We start from the raw sequence: 21,254 nt of genomic DNA on the forward strand, positions 1-21,254 counted from the left end.
AACTAGCGGTACCTGAACACACTTGTAAGTGGATCATAAGCTTCCTAACAGACAGGAAGCAGCAGGTGAAGCTAGGCAGAATCACATCCGATACCTGTACAATCAGCACAGGGGCCCCTCATGGCTGTGTGCTTTCTCCACTTCTCCTGATATACCAATGACTGCATCTCAAACGATCCATCTGTTAAAATACTGAAGTTTGCTGATGACACAACAGTGATTGGTCTCGTTCAACACAACAACGAATCCACAGACAGACAGGAGGTTATACAACTTGCCTCGTGGTGTAACCGGAACAATCTGGAACTGAACACACTCAAAACTGTAGAAATGGTGGTAGACTTTAGAAGAAACCCTCCCATACTACCACCTCTTACTATACTAGACAACACTGTATCAACAATAGAGACCTTCCACTTTCTAGGTTCTACTATATTCCATTGTGAAAAAAAATGAACAAACAAACCGAGATTCAGAACAAACGTATTTATAAAAAGTATTGAAGTGACACATTTCATTTAACATAGTCTCAAAAAAAAAAAAAAAAAGAGAGAAGAAGAAGCTGAGGAATGATTTCCATTTCTGTATAGGCTCCAGGTGTGATGAGGCCACTCCCTCCTAGCGGGCTTCACCTTGCAAGAGGCTTTTGCAGAAGACGAGAGAGGACAATTAAGCAAGGTGGGAAGAGCTGTTGCCATCCTAGTTGAAATCAAGACCTGCAAAGGAGAAACCAAGAGAGTGAAGTCCAGTATCAGATGCAAATCCAGGAACAGTAGAATTATGTTCAGATCATGCCAGGCGTGGAGGTGGAGCTCTCGCCTCACAATTCGGAGGCTGTGAGTTCAATCCTACGTAGAGGCAGATATTTCTCTCTCTGGCCACAATGAGAATATATCTGCTGAACAAAACTCCGCATTGGTGACAGGAACAGCATCCGGCCATTAAATACTCTGCAAGCGCAATTCCACCCTGCAAGGGATTATGGGGGTCATTAAAAAGAGGATGATGAGTTAATGACAGTTCTCATCCAAGAAGCTTCTTTAGCTCTGAGCTGAAGAAGTTTCTTGGGTGAGAAGCGAAACGTCTTCCAAGAAAACTCAAGAAAGTCCAGTTGCCGCTTTCGGAAAGCACCTTTGGGATTGCTCCAAGTGCTTTATTTGCCTAGGAACTTGCATATTAATGAAGCTTAGGTGCCTGTCCAAATGACACAGAAGAACATCAGGACAGCCCAGTTGGATTAGGTCAATGCTGCTCCCAATTTAAACAGCTGGAATCTTCAGGCAGATTACTCTTGATGGTGGAGGCTCCATTTTTAGCTCTTTGGATCTAAGAGTGAATAGACTGAAGGTTGGAGTTGAAGGGTAAATGGACAAGCAGAAGATAGAGCTCCTACAAACTTGGTTATGACTTGACTGAATGCCATAGGTCTTCTGAAAAGGTTTTCTATCGCTTTCACCAGATGGACCCCTTCCAGATGTTTAGACATGCAATCCCTGCCAGATTTGGGCTACAGGTCAGGGAGAAAAGTTGAGGGACATTGTCACACAGATTGAATGGAGGTGATCCAGATTGAGGAAGCTTGTCAAATCCAGAAACCTACTGGATTAGATTACTGATAAGGGGGTGGAGCAGGAAAGGGATCCACCTTGCTCATGAAGGCCATTGTCATGACCCTGGTGGAGACTGACTCTGAGGGAGAGGAGGAACAGCCAACAGGGAGGGGAAGTGTGACTCCAGAGGTTGTGGAGGAGGCTGGGGAAGGGCAGAGGCCGGCTGAGCAGTCAGAGGAGGACCCAGGCCCATCCCCTCTCCATCCTAGGGCATGCAGGGAGGAGAGGATAAGGGAGAGACGTGGTCTATGGGGGAGGAGAGGGCCTTGATCCTCTTCATGGGCTGCAGCTATGACAACTGGATAAGAGGACGGACATGCGTACAGGCGAGTGCTGGAAACAAAGCATGGAAATATCTCTAGTTTATGGTTCCTCTCTGAGTTTGGCATCCTTTCCAGTGTGTGTTCTGATATCTGTGGATGTCTTCAAGCCCTTATCTTGCCTGGTTTGTGTTGTTTTTTTTTACTCTTTATAATTTAAACAGCATTTCCTCCTCCTTGTAACTGCTTGTGGTGGAGTTTTTTTTGTTTCTAGTCAAGGATATTTGGAGCTTGGAAGCAAAGTGAAGGAATAAAAGGGGCTTCACCTATTTTTTGTGACTGTGTTTATTTTGTATCCCACCCTGGGTCATCACAGCCATCTGCTCTGGGAGAAGATGACTTCAGGCCAATAAAGAGTCCCATCATTTTGACAGGTTGTTCGTTCTCGGATCAAACTAACCCTACCTCTACTAACACTGAACCAGATTTAAGATGATGCATCCAAGTTCTGATCCCATGGACAGTGGGGGCCACATTTGTTTCAAAGAGTCTCATGGTGGGCCTCTCAAAGCTAGAGACCATCCCACAAAATAATTGGACTCAGCCTATCCATGCTCCCAAAGAGAAAGTCATTCCAGAGGCTTACTGGGATATTTTGCAGTTTGTGGTAGCCACAAAGCGCCCGGTGTAGTGAATGTTGCACCTTACCACGTTGTTGGTGAAGTCTGATTCCATCACAATATATTTGGGGTTTACCTGAACCTGAGAGGTTGAGAGAAGGTGAAAAAAGAAATCAACCTCTTTGATACAGAACTGGGAAGAAGGGAGAAGTTCCCATACATACCAACCAACCAACCAACCAGCCAACCCCAACCAACCAGCCAACCAACCCCAACCAACCAGCCAACCCTAACCAACCAGACAACCCTAACCAACCAGACAACCCCAACCAACTAGACAACCTACTAACCAACCAATTCCAGCCAACCAGCCAACCCACTAACCAACCAATCAGCAACTAGCCAACCCCAACCAACCAGCCAACCCACAACCAGCCAACCAGCCAACCCACTAACCTCCCACCCACCCACCAAACCCCAACCAACCAGCCAACCAGCCAACCCACTAACCTCCCACCCACTCACCCAACACCAACCAACCAGCCAACCAGCCAACCCACTAACCAACCAACCTACCAACCAGCTTCTTAGATAGGAAAGGCATGTCATTTAGTCCCTTGATTTGCTCATCAATGTATTTTGGCCCACCCCCATGAGGGGTGTCTCTAGGGCAGCAATTTTAACTTCAGTGACTTTAAAGATGTATGGATTTCAACATCCAGAATTCCCTGGTCAACCAATATCTTAATGTTGCTGAGGCTGACAGACATTGTTGTAGAGTATGATTTAAAAATTGAGATGGTGACCATGATGTTATGATTGAAAACCAGCTTTTATGGGTGTTGCAACACAACCTGGCAAAGGTTTGAAAGCACCGTTGTGTCTTTGTCATCTTGACGTGTCTGATTATACTGTCAACATCTCCAGCCCTCACTTTTCAACAGTCATTTGAAGTGGACTTTTCACTTATAACACAGTCTTTACTTCCCTAAAGAATAGAAAGCAACATTAGGGAAGTTCAAAATTTTATGGCGCACCTTAAGGATATAATTCCCAGGCTGAACATCTGTGATATCAATCCACTGGCAATCTATGTCAGCATTGTAAGTGTCGTAGCAACCTGGACTCAGACCCTGGAAGAAAACAAAAACATGGCTTGAACTTTGAAGTGGATAATTTTAAAAAAATATTGGGTTCAAATGTTGATGACATTTTGAAAGATAACAGTTGTCAGACTGCGAAAAGATGCTTGATGGGAAAATAGGCATGGCACAGAATTACATCATCTCCTCCTCCTCCTCCTCCTCCTCCTCTTTCTTCTTCTCCTCCTCCTTCCTCTCCTTCTTTTCCCCTCTCCTCCATCAAGAATAGACCCAAAGACTAGGATTTCAACTGCTAATCAACTTAAATGGAACTTCACACACACACACACACACACACACACACCTTTTGGCTAAAACTCAGGGATTTTCAGCCTCTGAAATCCTCCAAGATTGGGCTGCTAAGATTTCATAGTAAACTGCCCCTTTTTATGTAGCACAATTTTAAACACCCACTCCCAAAGATATGTGCTCAGCTCTAAATAACTCTAATGCACCTGCTCTCACTAAGTATTCCCACTAACTCTTCTAAACCCCAAGAGTTGGGTCCAAAATGTCAACCTGGACTCTCTAGCAATATCGTGATATTGCCAACATACCTCCACAGTCTTGGAAGTTGGAAATCAGTCATTAAAAGGTTGTCTTTGCACCCCAAAGTAAACCCACCTGGGTATGTGATGTGCAGGCGTAGCGCTTGAGGTTCCCGAAGTCACACGTGGTGTCTTCTAGGCAGAAGCTAGCTTTGTGGCCTTCAGCCACCTTCTTCCCTGTTGTAGCATCCAGCAAGTCATAATGGCTGAACTCATCCATACTGTGGTAATGCCTGGAGAATGGAGAAGGATTGCTTAGAACAGAGGTGTCCAACCTTGGCAACTTTAAGCCTGGAGGACTTCAACTCCCAGAATTCCCCAGCCAGCAAAGGAATTCTGGGAGTTGAAGTCCTCCAGGCTTAAAGTTGCCAAGGTTGGACACCCCTGGCTTAGAAGAAACCCAACATCGCCTACAGGAAGGTTTTCACATGAGAAGATGCCCATAACAAGTTTTGAATCTGAATGCTAAGGATGACCGTCAGAAGGTGGGTCTACCTTCCATCTCATTTCTGAAGCCCTGGTTTCAGGGCTGTATTTGGGGGAAGGGGGAGCTAGAAGCTCTCCTTAGGGGAGGGGGTCTTGTGGCTTCTAGTGTGAAGCCTCAGCTTTGGTTGCCCTCTAGTCTGAGAGTACAAATAAACAAGGAAAATGTGTCAATCATAGCAAGTACCAAGGTGTGATGGGATGTAGTGAGAAGGTAGATCCCCAGGAAGGAGAGGGTGAATTCCAGAAGAGGAAGAGGCAACTCAGCCCAGATATCACGTGTGTGAGAAAGAGGGTGAAGAGAGCTCCTTCTCAATAGGTCCCAGATTATATTGTAAATTCAGATAGGAGAAGATTTCGCTGATAGGTGTGATACAATAAAAAACAACAACAACTCAGTTTGGAAGAATCAACCACATGTCTTTCTTGGTTCGGGCCTGACGTGTCTTCTGGATGTGTAGAAAACTTTGAACCCATAACCTTATAGACAGAGTGGAGAAGGGTTTACTCGTTAGGCTAAACATCCCGAAACAAGCAACTTGTAGCCAACCAGTTTTAGTGCTGGGTGGGAATGCAGTTGCTAGGTAGTGAACAACCTTGGTTAAGCCGGTTGGGCGAATTGAACAAGAACACCGCACGCTTTCACACACCAGTTTCTGACATTGAGGGACACTTACTGATGGCAACTGTGCCATTCCCAAGTATGACGGGCTCGGTTGGGCAGGAAGTCTGCCGTCCCCTGGTTCTTCACTCGCTGCGGGAAACGCAGTAGCACGCGGACATCGTAATCGGTCGCTTCTGCAGTGTAAGCCGTGCTGGATGAAGATGAAACCGAGATATGAGAGCAGGAATATAACTTTGGTGCTCAACTGAATCAACTTAGGAGGTTTAGTCATTACAACAGTGGGCTTAGATCAAGGATCTTCAAACCACAAGTTTAAGGCTTGTGGACTTCAACTCCCAGAATTCCTGAGTTAACATGACTGGAGGAGGAATTCTGGGAGTTGAAGTCCACAAGTCTTAAAGCTGTCAAGTTTGAAGACCCTTGGCTTAGATCAAGAAGATTCAAGTCTCCATTCCATTCTGGAGTTCTTTGGGTGTCTCTGGGCCAATTGCTCTGTCTCTGCTCTTCCTGCTTCAAAGGGTTCATGTTGTGGGGCTCAGATGGAGAATGAAGGCCCAGGGGTCAGTTTCCTTGAACCTCCTGGGCAAAGGAGAATTAGAAATACCATTCACACCTGAACAAACTGGAAGGTTGGGTATAGAGTTGGCCAAGGTTCAATCTGGACCCTATATAGCTGTTGATGATCGGGTTATCTTGTTTAACACCATAAATTTTTTTAAAAAGCATCCATTGGTTTACAATTAGGACAGTAGATTTTTCTTATACTGGTGTGTGTGTGTGTGTGTGTGTGTGTGTGTGTGTGTGAAGCTGTGGCTTGTGAATTGTAAATAGCCCAGGATTTATTTTTTTTGTAAATTTTATTTGAGTTTTCACAAAGAGAAAAAAAAATACAAATAAAACATCTTTTTTGAAAGCAGCATAATCCCGGGTTACATTTCTTCGTACAGACACAAATTCAGGTTCATGCTCATTTTTATATTCTATTCCATATCTTATTACTATTTTACATTTTCTGCATAGCTTCTCCCCTCTTTTAATTTTCTCAATTTTATTTTAATTATCTCATCTCAATTCAAATCATTGTATTTATATTTTTTGTCTGTCCTGTTTCAATTATCTATTATCTTTTCTCATTAAACAAAATTTCTCCTGTAGTTACTGATTGGAGTATGGACCCCTTTATATCTTTTCCCTAAAATTGTAACATTCATTATAATACATAACTTCCATTCGGATTCTGCTTGGTACATTCTTAAAATACACACTGTATTCTTAAAAAAAGAAAAAAAATTATAAATGTATATAATTAAAACAACATTCCATTCCAATTCAATTCTATCATTAATATTAATATGCATTAAAGTCTTAACATCTTTAACATTACTCTTCAATTAAATATCATACTTCTATGGGAACAATTATAAGCTTTCCATAGTTAATTCCCCCCCCTCTTCATTTATATTTTATAAAACATTAACTAATTAAAATGTTCCCGTTCCTTCCTAATTCAATTTTCTCATTTATTTTATTTCACTTATTTTATTCACAAACATTTCACTAAATTACACTAACTATTTTATCCCTCATTTTAATCATATGTTGTTTCCAATTTTCTAAAGTTATTTCTATTACTAATATAACAATACAATCTTATGTACCTTTACAGAATCCCTTTTTCAGTTAGATCTTCACCCATTATCTCTAAATAGGTCCTGTTTCTCTATATCTTGCTCCGGTCCTTTGTAACTTCTTTTCCTTTCCTTCTTCCCTCTCTTCTTCTCTCTCCCCTTTTTACCCCCTTGACTCTCTACCTCTATTTCTCTCTTCTGTATTCCCCTTTTCTGTTGCTTTCCAGTATTATACTTATTTTTCGAATTATTTTTCTTTTCTTTGGTTGTTTTTTAAGTCTTAAATTCTCCATTCTCTTTCTCCCCTTTCCTTTTTCTTCCCCACATAGAATTACTTGTTCATGAAAGATGGCTTCTTCTTTGTCCCAGTCTTCTTGTTTTGCAGTCTTTTCTTGTTGTTTCTCATAGTTCCAAATCTCCATTTCTAAGAATTGAAAGACGAAGCCAAAAGAACCCTTCCCTTCTTGTGCATCTTCTTTGTACTTTTTAAGTTCCATTTTCAATTCATCCAGAAGTGGTGCCATTGTATACATTTTTAAACAACCACCCGATTGATTTTAGTCATTCAAATATAATAACCAAAAATCCAAAGATCACCAAATAATCCAAATACACGCAAGCTGATTCTTTTTTGCTCTTTTTTTCCTACTTTCTCTTCCTGGGGTTACTATTTAGTTGCAAAGTTTCAGTTAAAATGTATCTTTTAGAAGTCTTGTTGAAGTTTTACTTTAGATTCTTTTTAATTCCAGGCAGTCTCCTCCCTCTTCCAGATCCTGCCCTTATTCTTTTTCTCTCCCTTCCTGCTTATGAAAAAGAAAGTTTTTAATGTCCAGAAATCTTTATTATCCCTTTGGCATTTTGTTTTATTTTCAGCTTAATTGCCTATTGATGTCAAAGCGGATTTTTCCAATTTCTTATTTAAGTCTCTTAGTTGTCAGTATAGGGAAGGAGAGAGAAGGGGGAAAAAAGCCAAACCTTTCCCTTTTCACTTTCCTTTGCTGCTTCCGACTCTTCTTTGGGAGCGATGTTATTTTTTGTAAGTTTAAATTCCAGGGTACCTTGGTTGTTGCTTTTACAATTTAACCTGGTCAGCCAAAACTTTCACTTCTTATCTTCCTCCTGCACATTCTTTTCCGGTCGAGTTTTTCTTTGTGGTGGCCCTTTCTGCCCACCGCTGCAACCGCCTTCGGGAAAGGGAGTAATGGCCAGCTGAGGAGGAGAGATGCGGCTCTCCTCGACCCTGCTGGCGGTCTCCCCCCTCTTCACCACCTCTACGGGGTGGCTTAGCCTCCAAACCAGCCGGCCCGGGGCGCTCTAGCGGCGAGCCCAGACAGAAACCGCGCACGATCACGGATTTCTGTCTGTCGCCGAAGCCCTTCAAACCGGAAGTCAGCCCAGGATGTTTTAATAAAAGGCAGAAGTATTTTTGGGTGAACTATGACTGCATCTGATGATTGCTTCATCAGATGCAGTCATCCAAGTTTAAATCAGAGGTTTCCAAGCTTAGAAACTTGAAGACCCTGTGGACTTCAATGCCCAATTCTGGGAGTTGAAGTACACAAGGCTTCAAGTCACCAAGATTGGACAACCCTAGTTTAAACTACATGCAAACTAGCTCCATCTCCCTGAAAATACAGCTTTTTCCAATCCGCGCAGATAATATCTTGTTGAGCTCTTTTTCAGCCTTCCTTCCTTAAACTCCATTTAAGGGCCTTCTTGAACGGGCTGTCCAATCCTCCTTCAATTACATCCCTGCTTAATGGAGTTGAACAGGCTGAGTATTTTTCCCCACTTTTAAAATAAATTATCATTCTACGTTGGGAGGCCAGTCGATGTGGCTTGGATAAGTTTCCAGTTTTTTTTTTTTTTTTAAAGCAAGGAAATATATTCAAAATCTATATTAAGGGCTGCCAACCATGTTTGGTGCTGAATATGTTTCCTACCCCCTCTGTTATTTTGGCTTCTTTTTAGGAAGATCCTCCTCTCGCTTTCTTCTACAAAATTCAGGCTTTCCTTGGTGTTGCTGACAGTGAAATCTCACCATTGTTCCTCAGTTCCGTTGGCATTCGTCACCTGACTTCAAAATTAAGAATAACCTTTGCCATATCTGACTTTTACTTCTATTCCCCCCCCCACCATAAACTAGCCTGCAATCCTCTTCACACTTGGTGTCATGCCCCTGCCAGAGTCTGAATCTGAGGAGGAAGATGAAGAGCTTGGCTGTGGAGGAAACTGGGCTAGGGCAAAGTCCGGCTGGGCAGAGCAGGGAAGAGGTAGAACAAGGAAGAGGGAGTTCAGAGGAAGACCCAGGCCCACCCCTCTTCATCCAAGGACAGGCAGGGAGGAATGGAGAAGAGAGCAACATGGGTTGCATGGCTTATGGGGGAGGGAAAGGGCCCTGATTCCCTTCATTAGCCACAGCTGGGAAGAGAGTTTAAAAGAGAGGCATGTTGACTGCGGCATCCGTTGGGAACAAACGTGAGTTTATTTTGTGTTGACTTTGGTTATCTGTGTTCCTGACATCCTCCCAACTGTGTTGAGTTATTGCCATTCCTTCATGCCTGGAATTCCTTCTCTTGCCCTGCCGAACTAATTATCTAATCTTGCCTTGGTTGGACTTTAAGTTACAGTTTTTGTTGACCGCGTTTTGGACTTGATTCTCTGCAGTCAAAGGCTGTTCCTGGGAGAGTTTTTATCCAGCCAGAAGGTAACCTGGACATTGGGGGCAAAGTTGGAGCTAATAAAGGGACTCCTACTGATTATCTGACTGTGTTGCCTTTGTGCCACGCCCCTTTGGGTCATCACACTTGGAGAGATTTCTTTTACAGGTAGTCCTCAACTTATGACAATAATTGAGCCCAAAATTTGTGTTGCTCAGCGAGACAGTTATAATTTTGCCCCATTGTACAATCGCTCTTGTCAGAATTGTTACATGAATGGTTGCAGTTGTTCTGTTAGTGACATGGTGGTATAGTTAAGCTGCCTTCCTCATTGACTTTGCCCACCAAAAGGCTGCAAAAGGAAATCCCATGATCCCATCATAATGACCACAATCCATTATAATTGTGAGAATCAGTTGCTAAATATCTGAATTTTAGATATAGGTGACCTTGGGGATGGTGCAATGATCATATGTGTGAAAAATGGTCAAATGGTTGTAGGTGTGAAAAAATGGTCATAAGTCACTTTTTCTCCAGGGTAGAAGGAATGATAGTTCAATGGAATTATAGCTAGAATGGTAGATAAAGATGTGGAATGATAACTGACAGATGACAGATAAATAAGTAGAGCAATAGAATTATAGCTAGAATGATAAAGATCTGGAATGATAGATGACATGATAGATAAATAGATCAATAGAATTGTACCTGGAATGATAGATAAAGATCTGGAATGATATATGACAGATGACACATAAATAAATAGATCAATAGAATTATAATTAGAATGGTAAAGATTTGGAATGGTAGATGACATGATAGATAAATAGATCAATAGATTTGTAGCTAGAATGATAGATAAAGATCTGGAATGATATATGACAGATAAATAGATCAATAGAATTATAGTTAGAATGATAAAGATTTGGAATGATAGATGACAGATGTTAAATAAAAGATAGAATTATAGTTGAATTGACAGAATGATAAACAATGTATCTATGATAACTTACTGGTTAGTCTGGCCCATTTGATTTTTTTTTTCTGGTAAAAATCGCTCCTAATTTGTTGGCATCCCACTCAGAGATGCTGTGCCTTGCTTGTCTACACAGGTTGAACAAGTGAACGAAGGAACAAATGAATGATTAAGCAAAGAAGGGAAACATGGAGAGGGTTACCTTGCGAGGCACTTCTCTTCAGCTGCGCAACGGAGTGAGTAGAGGTGTGCCCTCTGAACATAAGTGGACGCTTGGACATAGTTTGGATCAGGTACGAGATCAGGGAGACCTAAGAGGGGGAAGCAAGAATTGGGAAGAGCTTTGAAAGTAGGATGCAAACTTGATGAGAAGGCATCAGGATTCAATTGAAGTCCAGCAGGGTTTTGCTGGTCTGACTTTCTAAGTTCTCCAGAACAGAAGGCCATCATTCTACCATTGTTCCTCTTACCTGCTAATCTTTAATGTTTAACTTTTAAAATTAAGTTACTAGCTGGATACTCGTGCTTCGCTATGAAACTATGTCATCGGGCTTAGTTTTTGGGGAGGAAAATAAGGGGGGAAAATTCTGCCTCTGCCTACCAGCATCCATCGGTATCCATCTGGCTAGCATCCTGTCAGTGTGTGAGGAGAGTTGAGGGCTGTTTGGAAACGGAAGCAGTATTTGCTGTGTGAGCAAGAAGGAGACAGCAAGGAGCCTGGGCGTGCTTTAGCTCAACTGTTCTGTACTAAAGCTGCTTGGTGCTGTGAAAATAAAACTGAAACTGAAAGACCTCTCCTCTGCTTGTGTTTTGCATTTGGAACAGATTTCTTTTCAGGTGGGGAGGGGGAGTAGAACTCCTTAACATCAGAGCTTGTTAATAATAACAATAATATTTGAAATACTAATGTTATGGTGGTCATTTCGAAAAATCCTTTCTTAGTGAGCACCCAGGAGCCAAGAGGAACATAAGTGATAAACGTCAAGTTTGTAGGCTTTACGGTTCTGGAGATTTTTTGTGAAGATGGAACACATAGACAACAGCTGGAACTTTGCCATTTTGATTTATTTGACCGCATCCTTGGATGGTTAAAGAGAAGCAACTAGCTTGAGCAAAAATCAGGAAATTTCTCCTTCATTCTAAGGTTGCTTCTCTCCTTGATCAGTTTCCATCCTTTGCTTCTTGTCCTGCCTTCATGTACTTTGAAGGTTGACCCCGTCTTCTTTGGGGCAGCCCCTTAGACATTGGAAGACTGCTATCACATCACCCCTAGTCCTTCTTTTCATTAAAGTAGAAATACCCAATTTCTCGCAACCGTTCTTCCTATGTTCTATCCTCCAGTCCCCTAACCATTTTTATTTCTCTCTTCTGCACTCGTTCTGGAGCCTCTACATCTTTTTCATATATAACAGAATAACAGAGTTGGAAGGGACCTTGGGGGTCTTCTAGCCAACCCCCTGCTCAACAGGGGGACCTTATACCATTTCAGACAAGTCATTGCCCATCGTGATGACCAAAACTGGATGCAACCAATCTACGTAGACCTTTTTTTTGAAGCTTCCCATCCCTCGCTTTTCTCTCCTCCTCCATAGTCTGAGACATCCTTCTTCAAAGCACATACAGACTTAAGAGAGGCCCTGGCTAGTCATGAAGAGATGCTGAGAAGCCGCTTGATTCTGTCTCCCCTACCCTCCACTCCTGGCAACATTTGTTTGAAGAGCGAAGAGACTCGCTTGAAAAAAAGAAACCGAGCCAGCATGCAAATGAGATTAGTCAAGCTGGATCCCAAAAAAACACTCTGCTGTGGGTTTTGACAAGCGCCCCGCGGCCCCCCTGAACGGTTTTTCCACAAGAAAAAAAAGAAAAAGAAAAAAAGAAAGAAAGAAAAAGGAACAATGCCTTCTTGTTTTTCCGGCCAATCTCCACTGAGAGATCACGTCACCAGTTTAGCTCTGGTTTCCTGTTTCTCAATTGATAAATTCTGCTGATGTCAGCCACAGGGGAGGCTTACTTTAAGAGAAGTCAAAGGAGGTTTGAGGAGGGAGGAAAAACTCCCCCACTTTTGGTTGATTTGAGTAGACAACTGTCTCCACAAAAAAATTATAATACTATAATCTAAGAGGGAGACGTCTTCCATAAGTGTCTTAGACGGAGGAAGGCTCACACAACTAGGTGAGCTGAAACTTAGAACTTAGAATAGTAGGGTTGGAAGAGATCTAGTGGATGATCACTTGAATCCAGAGGTGGTAATTCAGCAGGTTCGGACCGGTTCTGGAGAACCGGTAGCGGAAATTGTGAGTAGTTCGGAGAACCAGCAAATCCCATCTCTGACTGGGCCTGCCAACCCCATCTATTCTCCGCCTCCCATTGAGTCCCAGCTGACGGGCTGAGTCTCCTTTTGTTGCCCTGCACAGGAGAACAGAGCTGGAAAGCAGGTTAGTGGGGTGTGGAGGGAATGGGGATTTTGCAGTATCCTTCCCCTGACCAAGCCACGCCCACAAAACCGGTAGTAATTTTTTTTTGAATCCCACCACTGCTTGAGTCATAGACATCATAACATAGAATCAAAAATCACGTGAAGTATTAGTGTCGCTTTATAAAATCTAGCAAGAAGACCACATCTGGAATCCTGCGTCTAGTTTTGGTCAACACACGACAAAAAAACGAGGTTGAGACTTTGGACAAAGTGCAGAGAAGAGCAACTAAGAGGAGACTAAAACATACGAATAGCTGCAAGATTTGGGTTGGCTAGTCTAGAGAAGAGAAGGGCTAGGGAGGACATGATAACAGGGTTCCAGTATTTGAGGGGACGCCACAAAGAAGAGGGGGTCAAATTATTCTCCAAAGCACCAGAAGGAAAGACAAAGAACAATGGATGGAAACTAACCAACCTGGAATTAAGGAGAAACTTCCTAACAGTGAGGACAATTAACCAGCGGAACAGCTGGCCACCAGAAATCGTGGGCACTCTCCATCACTGGAGGTTTTTAAGAGCCTGGACAGCTACTTGTCTCAACTTCTATAGCAGTGGTGGCTAACCTTTTTGGGCTCCTGTGCCAAAAATTGTCCTGTGCGCGTGTGCTCATGTGCCAGCACCCAGAAGGCAATGCGTGAGGCCCACCGCCCCCTACACATGCATGCGCGATTTCCCCCACCGCCCCCTTGCCTGCACTGCACCTGCCAGCTGATTTTCAGCCCATTTGAGGTCTTTTTAGGCCTCCCAGAGGCTCGAGGGAAGCTTCCGCAGCCTTCGTAGGCCGAAAAATGGGCTCGTTTTGTCACTTCCGGAATTTCCAGAAATACAGGAAGTGACAAAACGGGCCTGTTTTTCAGCCTGCAAAGGTTGCAGAGGCTTACCTCGAGCCTCTGGGAAGCCGAAAAAGGCCCCAAACAGGCCAAAAATAAGCTGGGAGGCGCACGCATGCGCAGTGAGGTAACTTTACCTGGGGCTCGCGCCATAGGTTCGCCATCACGGTTCTATAGTGTCTCCTCCTTGAGCAAGGGGTTGGACTAGAAGACCTCCAAGGTCCCTTTCCAGCTCTGTTCTGAATCTGAGAACATCTGGGCACGTTCTGCTTCTTCTCAGGCCTAACACACACAGCTTTGATGTGCTTAGCAACCTTATCTGACTTGTTTACATCTGAAAGATTTTCCCTCCGGGGGAGACAGCTAGAGAGGAGATTCCGCACCGGACAGAACTGAATTATCCAGAAGAAGGAATTTGCTCCAGGCTCCCTTTGGTTAAAGACGGCCAAGGCCTCTTTTGGGGTGGGAGGGTTTCCACGCACCAGAAAGGAAGGAGAGTTGCTGTGAGGTTGTTATCTCACAAACGTCCTCCCGCTTCCTCCCTTGCAGACCAAGCCAGGGTTTAGTAAGTGGAAAGCAGAAAGGAGGAAATTTAATCACCCCAACGCCTACTCAGGCATGGGGGAAAAAAAAAGAAAGAAAACCACCCCGGTGGGACACTGAGGCAGGAATGCTAAGTGGAGCCGTTGCTAAGTGACCGCCGTACATATATACAGGAATGCAAAGGGAAATAAATCTAATCAGAGACATGTGGATAGAGCCAAGGCAGGCGGTTAGCATCTGTTGGTCATTTGGTCAGCTGGAGGTGGGGGGCTTATGGGGTGGGTTTAAAAAGATAGATTGCTTATCTCAGCCCTCACTTTGTCTCAGGCCACCCCTGGCTTAGGGAATTTTGCTCCAATTGCTTTAATCACAAGGGGGGGGGGGACGACAAACCAGGGAGTCTTATTCCCCCGTTATGCTAAGCTACAAATTGCAGTTTATTTGCAAACCACAGCTTAGGGCAGTGTGCAAACTGAGCCAAGGCTTAGTTTAGCTTCCTGATTCTTTTAGTGATGGAGTCCTCCACTGTTGGAGTCAGGGAACATTTAAATGAGGAGGGGACACACACACACACACACACACACACACACACACACACACACGCATAATGGTGTCCTTTCTGAAAACCACAGCAGGTTTTCCTCCATAAAGGAGATAGGTTTAGGGCCAAAAATAGGAAGTGGTCCCCCTTTTTTGTTTCAAAATATTTCATGGTGCCTTATATTTAATTGTTTTTATTGTGGTTTTTTGCATTCTGAATCTTTTTAAAATTTCCTTCCTTCCTTCCTTCCTTCCTTCCTTCCTTCCTTCCTTCCTTCCTTCCTTCCTTCCTTCCTTCTTTCTATCTCTATCTCTATCTCTATCTCTATCTCTATCTCTATCTCTATCTCTATCTCTGTCTCTACCCTCTACCCTCTGCCTGCCTCTATCTATCTATCTATCTATCTATCTATCTATCTATCTATCTATCTATCTATCTATCTATCAATCATCTATCTATCATCTCTCTCTCTTATCTATCTATCTATCTATCTATCTATCCATCTATCTATCTATCTATCTATCCATCTATCTATCTATCTATCTATCTATCATCTATCTATCTATCTATCTATCTATCCATCATCTATCATCTATCTGTCATCTCTCTCTCTCCTATCTATCATCTATCTATCTATCTATCTATCTATCTATCTATCTATCTATCTATCTATCTATCTATCTATCTATCTATCTATCTATCCATCATCTATCATCTATCTGTCATCTCTCTCTCTCTCTATCTATCTATCTATCTATCTATCTATCTATCTATCTATCTATCTATCTATCTATCTATCTATCTATCTATCTATCTATCTATCTATCATCTATCCTGCCTTTCTATCTATCTATCTATCTATCTATCTATCTATCTATCTATCTATCTATCTATCTCTTCTCTCTATCTATCTATCTATCTATCTATCTATCTATCTATCTATCTATCTATCTATCTATCTATCTATCTATCTATCTATCTATCTATCTATCTCCAAGAAGGGCTATTATTGGTGGGAATAACAGCCAAACTAAGAAAACGTGCAATGTTTTTGTTTGTCAGTAGAGGGCGCTAGAATACTGAAACTCTGTCTCTCCCACCCTGGCGTTACTGTCTTCTGGGTTGATGGGAGGAAGAAAACCGCTTTGTAATTGAAACAAAACAACTTTTAAAAACCTCTGCGATTTTGTCCCAGCAGCAAGATCGAAAAACATCACTGGGGTGGGGAGAAGCAGCATAGTGGGTGAGAAGTGGGGCTAGAAAACATGCAAAGGTACATCAGCTGGGTAGAAAGGGTGTGGAGAGGCGTGGGAATGGGTGGCTGGATCTGAAAGGAAAGTGTGAGTTAAGGGAAACACTAAATAGAACACATAATACAAACTGGAAGGGACTTTGGAGGTCTTCTAGTCCAACTCTCTGCTCAAGTAGGAAACTCTACACCACTTCAAACCAATGGTTATCAAATCTCTTCATAAAAACTTCCAGTGTTGGAGCATTCACAACTTCTGGAGGCAAGTTGTTCCACTGATTAATTGTTCTCACTGTTAGGAAATGTCTCCTTGGTTCTAGGTTGGCTCTCCCCTTGATTAGTTTGCCATTCCTTACTGGAAGAACATCTGGAGAACAATGAGCAGGCAGTGCATTACTCGGCAAAGCAAGAGGTTGGTACATGATTGAGGGATGTGAGAACTTGAAGGGCCGTTGTGGACCTCATGTTCTTAGAATTAGAATTCTTTTTATTGGCCAAGTGTGATTGGACACACAAGGAGTTTGTCTTGATGCAAATGCTCTCAGTGTACATAAAAGAAAAGATACATTCATCAAGAGTCAAGAATCATCATGTATGACACTTGATGATAGTCATAGGATACAATAAGAATAGACTAGAAAATAGAATAGAATAGAATTGAATAGAAAATCGAATTGAATCGAATGGAATGGAATAGAAAATAGAATAGAATAGAATAGAATAGAATAGAATAGAATAGAATAGAATAGAATAGAATAGAATAGAATTCTTTATTGGCCAAGTGTGACTGGACACACAAGGAATTTGTCTTGGTGCAAATGCTCTCAGTGTACATAAGAGAAGAGATACATTCGTCAAGAGTCAAGAATCATCAGGTACAACACTTAATGATAGTTATAGGGTACAATAAGCAATCAAATCATACCAGGAAACAGTCAATATAAATCCTAAGGATACAAGAGACAAAGTTACAGTCATACAGTCACAAGTGGGAGGGGGTGGGTGATAAGGAGTGATGAGAAGATTAATAGTAATAGTGCAGACTTTGTAAATAGTTGGACAGTGCCCTTCACCTGTAGTTTAGCGTCTTCCTCCCAACAAGCTTCATAATTCATAAAAGGAACGTTTCAGGAGAAAAGGAGATAATAAAGAACATTCACGGCTCACACCATGAATCTGATCTACTCATCCTTACTTACTCCAACAAGTCCTGAAATTTTGGGCTAACAAGGGAGTCCATCTACAACTTGAACGGTACTGGGAAGACTTTGGAAAATGTCTGCCCTGGGAAGGTTGCCCAGCTATAAATCTTGAGGATTGCGTTGACAACTGGGAAGATGGAAAGACAACTAAATGCAAAACTAATTGAAATAAGGAAAAAGAAAAAGATGTGTTCCCTTGGGGGAGAGGACAGGTATTGGGCACCTTGATATCTATCGGAACCTTACTCCAACTTGATGAGATAATGATGGTGACTAGCTCAGATATGATGATAAGCTAAGCTTCAATATCATGCAGGATTTCAACCCATGGTTTCCTGATTTGCTTTGGAAAGCAACAGTTGGCCATAGTTTGACCATACAGATGTTATAGATAAAAACCTTAGAGGTTAATGTGGACATGAAACTGAAAGAAATTACAAATAGACTGTGATGAATCTTCTAAGGAGCACTTCCTTAGACAATTTTGATGTCTGGCACTACCTCCTATTCTAGTTATGATAGTATATTATCTTGATCTCACAATCATAACCTCCCAATCGATGCAAAAGCTATGCATGGAGCAAAGAGGCAGGGAAAGATCCATGCTCTGCATCACAAGACAAGATAGAAAGACCTCCACGTGGATTAAAAAACAAACTATACTCTCAAAAGAGTAAAAGAATAGAAATGGAGGTTGGCTGGTCACATAGCCAGAAGAACTGATGGCAGATGGACCGAGGCAGTCATAGAATGGATCCCAGTGGATCAAAAGTGTCCATGAAAGAGACCTAAAACAAGATGGATCAAGGACATCAACAAGTATTTTGAGCCCAGTTGGCCAAAGAAAGCTTGGGATCGTATGGGTTGGAAACATGTGGAAGAGGCCTCCATTCTACAGCGGATAGACAATGGCTAAAATGATGAAGATGATTCTTTTGAGCATCATTGCTCTGGTATTAAAATCACCCATTTGGGTTTTTGTTAATCCAAAAAGAAAGCTAAGGAACCTAAGCTGTCCCAATTTTGGGACTCTCCAAAATCCCACAGGAGACACCCCGCCCCCTCAAGCACTCTTCCCATAGTCCAAGGGTCTTCAAACCTGGCGAGTTTAAGACTTGTGGACTTCAACTCCCCAAATTTCCTGAGCTAACATGACTGGAGGAGGAATTCTGGGAGTTGAGGTCCACAAGTCTTCAAGCTGTCGAGTTTGAAGACCCCTGCCGTAGTCAAAGACTTACCGCGTCCATTCTGATTTGGTCTGTAGATGCTGCCCACACTCATGCGGCCTTGGTTGACCCCTTGGTTGTCTGGAATCACTTGGGGAGTTTCAGAATTCCGGATAGGAAGGTAGGGCTCGGGCCGAGGGACCCCTTGGGGGTCTAAGGGCCGGAAAGGAGGCTGGGGTTCCACGTTGCGGGCAGGGATGTAGGGCTGTTCGGGAACCTGCCCAAAAGGAGGATACTGCCTCACCCATGGCTCGTTCCCATAGCCGGTACCAGCATTGGCAGGCGATGCAGAGTGGACATGTAAGTTGTCTGCGAGAGGGACTCCTTGGCCCTGATTCTGGGTAGACGCGTAGGAATCCGGGACATTTTGGTCAAAGCTAGTTCCGGTATCGTGGTAGAGGCTGTGGGAATACCGTCTGTCTAAGCCATCCGGAGATGGGAGCTGTTGGGCGGGAGGCACATACGGCCTCTCCTGGACAGGGGCATAGGGTTGAGCTTGGTAGGGATTCTGCTCCTCTGAATACTCTTCGTACCTCGCTCTGGGTTGAAAAGGGTTCACCACCCCAGCGCTGGCTGCGGCGGCTGCCACAGCGCCGCCCCACGTCCCAGTGGTACGGTAGTAATTGTGGCTCTCGTCGTACACCCGTGGCGCCTGTGGGTCATAGGCCTCATACTGGTTGGCATAAGGGGGCTGAGGGTAGCTGCCCTGTGGGTAGAGCTGCCCAAACGCGACGTACGAAGAGGAAGAGGACGCAGCGCCCACCTGCCGTTGACGAGGCGTGGAAGACCAAGGTCGATGGGAGTTGGAGCTACTGTCTCTGGTGGTTCCATCTCTCCAGTTGTCTGGGACCTGCCCAAAGCCAAAGGGGTGCCTGGTTTGTCCCCGGACTGTATCAGATCCTGACCTGATGGGTAAAGTTGGCGCTTGCCTTCGAGTGTTCCCTGCAGTGCGTTGTCCTTGGTTAGCGGCAGCATCGGCCAACATCACTCTGGCGCTGCTCTCGGCTCTTACGTGGCTGGCCGGGACATACTCCGAGCCGGAGTTCAGGAGACTGTACAGCCTCCCATTATTCTCCCACTGGATCATCTGCCTCCAGTGACCATTGTCCGCATTGCCCTGTTGTGGATATTGTCCACGGACCAGGAAGAAGGCAGCAGAACCCATCAATACCCAGAGGTCCCAGAAGCCGTGAGCTGTCATGTTGAGGCCGAGATCAACAGGCTTGACCTTGGTGGACGTTCGTCGGAGTAGGAAAACACCTCCGTGAAACAGCCCCCGGGGCTGAGTTCTAAGGACTGGCTTCTTTCCTCCTCTGCTTCCCTCCGCAAGCCGATCTCAACGCTGTCCATTCCTCACTTGTGCTAAGACGTCCCAGCAGTTCTCAGCAAATTTCATCTTGAGGTTATGGAGGGAAAAAAGCCTGCAAAGAATGAGGCTCTGGAGCAAAGGGGAGAGAGAAGAGAGAAGAACCTCAAAAGTTTTCCTTGATTTTTTGGTCTTCTGTGTGTTGGGTTTCTTTCTTTTTTTCTTTCTTTCTTTTTTACATTCCCTTGTTCGCAAAGGAAGTTGGTGGATCTCAGTTGCTGGATGGTTTTGTTCGTGCTCTGAATGAATAAGCAACCAGCTCTCGGGGATGTTTTAGGACCTTCTACAAGCAATCTGTTCACAGGGTCCTAAAACCAGCCAGTTTTCAATGGTTAGCCTTCCAGCGTTACTCTCTCTCCCTCTAGCCCGAAAAGAAAAGTTCAGCGAAAAATTAGGTGGCATATTTCCGAAATCGGCAAAGAAAGAGCTGCTCGATCCAGCTTTCTTGGGCTTCCTGGAACCAGGCGAAGAAAAAGGGACAGTCACAACTTCTCCAAGTCAAACCAAACGGTTTATAGCATGCCCTAGGATTTTTAAGCTTGGAGAATGTGCACAGAATCATTCATGCGTCTTCCATCTCAGCCCGCAAATATTATTTTATTTTCTTGGTTGGGAACCTCGGAACAAAGGCATGCCCTTCCTGTATGCTTTTCAGTCGACAGAAATTTTTTGGCAAAAGCTTGCTCTTTAAAAAAAAAGTCACAAAAGAATCATACCATCACAAGGCTCTAAGGGATCTTGGATGTTTTCTATTCCACCCCCCCCCCCCCCCGCCAAGGCAGGAGTGCTTATACCATCCAAGGAAAACGGTTCTCCAATTTCTTCTTTAAAACTTCCAGTGTTGGAGCGTTCATAACTTCTGGAGACAAGCCATTCCACTGATTAATTGTTCTCACTGTCAGGAAATTCCTCCTTATTTCCAGCACGCATATCTCTTTCGTTAAGCTTCCATCCATCCTGCGCTCAGGTGCTGTAGGGAACAAAACAGCACCCTTATCCTTGTGACATTCTTGGAGTTGAAGCTCACAAGTTTGGAGACCCCTGATAGAGACGAATAAGTGCGGTGAGAAAGATTTTCAGAGTTATCAGACGCTGGGAAAGGGAGATAAAAGGGAGAAGCGAATTGCTAGTTGGAGATCATTGATAAACACAGAATTCCCTGCTGCAACAAAGCACAACGATCCTTTCTAATGTGAATTATTTTCTTGACTTTGCCTAAATGTCCTCCCCTTGCCCTCCTCTCGTTTATGTGCTTCTCTATGTTTTGGA

The 21,254-nt window shown here is 43.5% G+C and overlaps 1 protein-coding gene across 1 annotated transcript; it reads right to left on the bottom strand.

The window, feature by feature from the left end:
* Positions 1-475: 475 nt before the first annotated feature.
* On the bottom strand, positions 476-21,048 carry LOXL1 (lysyl oxidase like 1). The gene is made up of 7 exons (XM_026687267.2): positions 18,632-21,048; positions 10,755-10,863; positions 5,341-5,478; positions 4,257-4,413; positions 3,528-3,623; positions 2,517-2,632; positions 476-716 (listed from the first exon to the last, which is right to left on the bottom strand). Exons 1-7 carry the CDS (start codon positions 19,818-19,820, stop codon positions 710-712), a joined length of 1,812 nt encoding a protein of 603 aa, XP_026543052.1. The 5' UTR covers positions 19,821-21,048; the 3' UTR covers positions 476-709.
* Between the last annotated feature and the right edge of the window lie 206 nt (positions 21,049-21,254).

The sequence above is a fragment of the Notechis scutatus genome, chromosome 11 (assembly GCF_049901735.1).
Source record: "Notechis scutatus isolate UNSWTSFEM ecotype Mainland chromosome 11, rNotScu1.2, whole genome shotgun sequence".
In the NCBI taxonomy this organism is placed as follows: Eukaryota; Metazoa; Chordata; class Lepidosauria; order Squamata; family Elapidae; genus Notechis; species Notechis scutatus.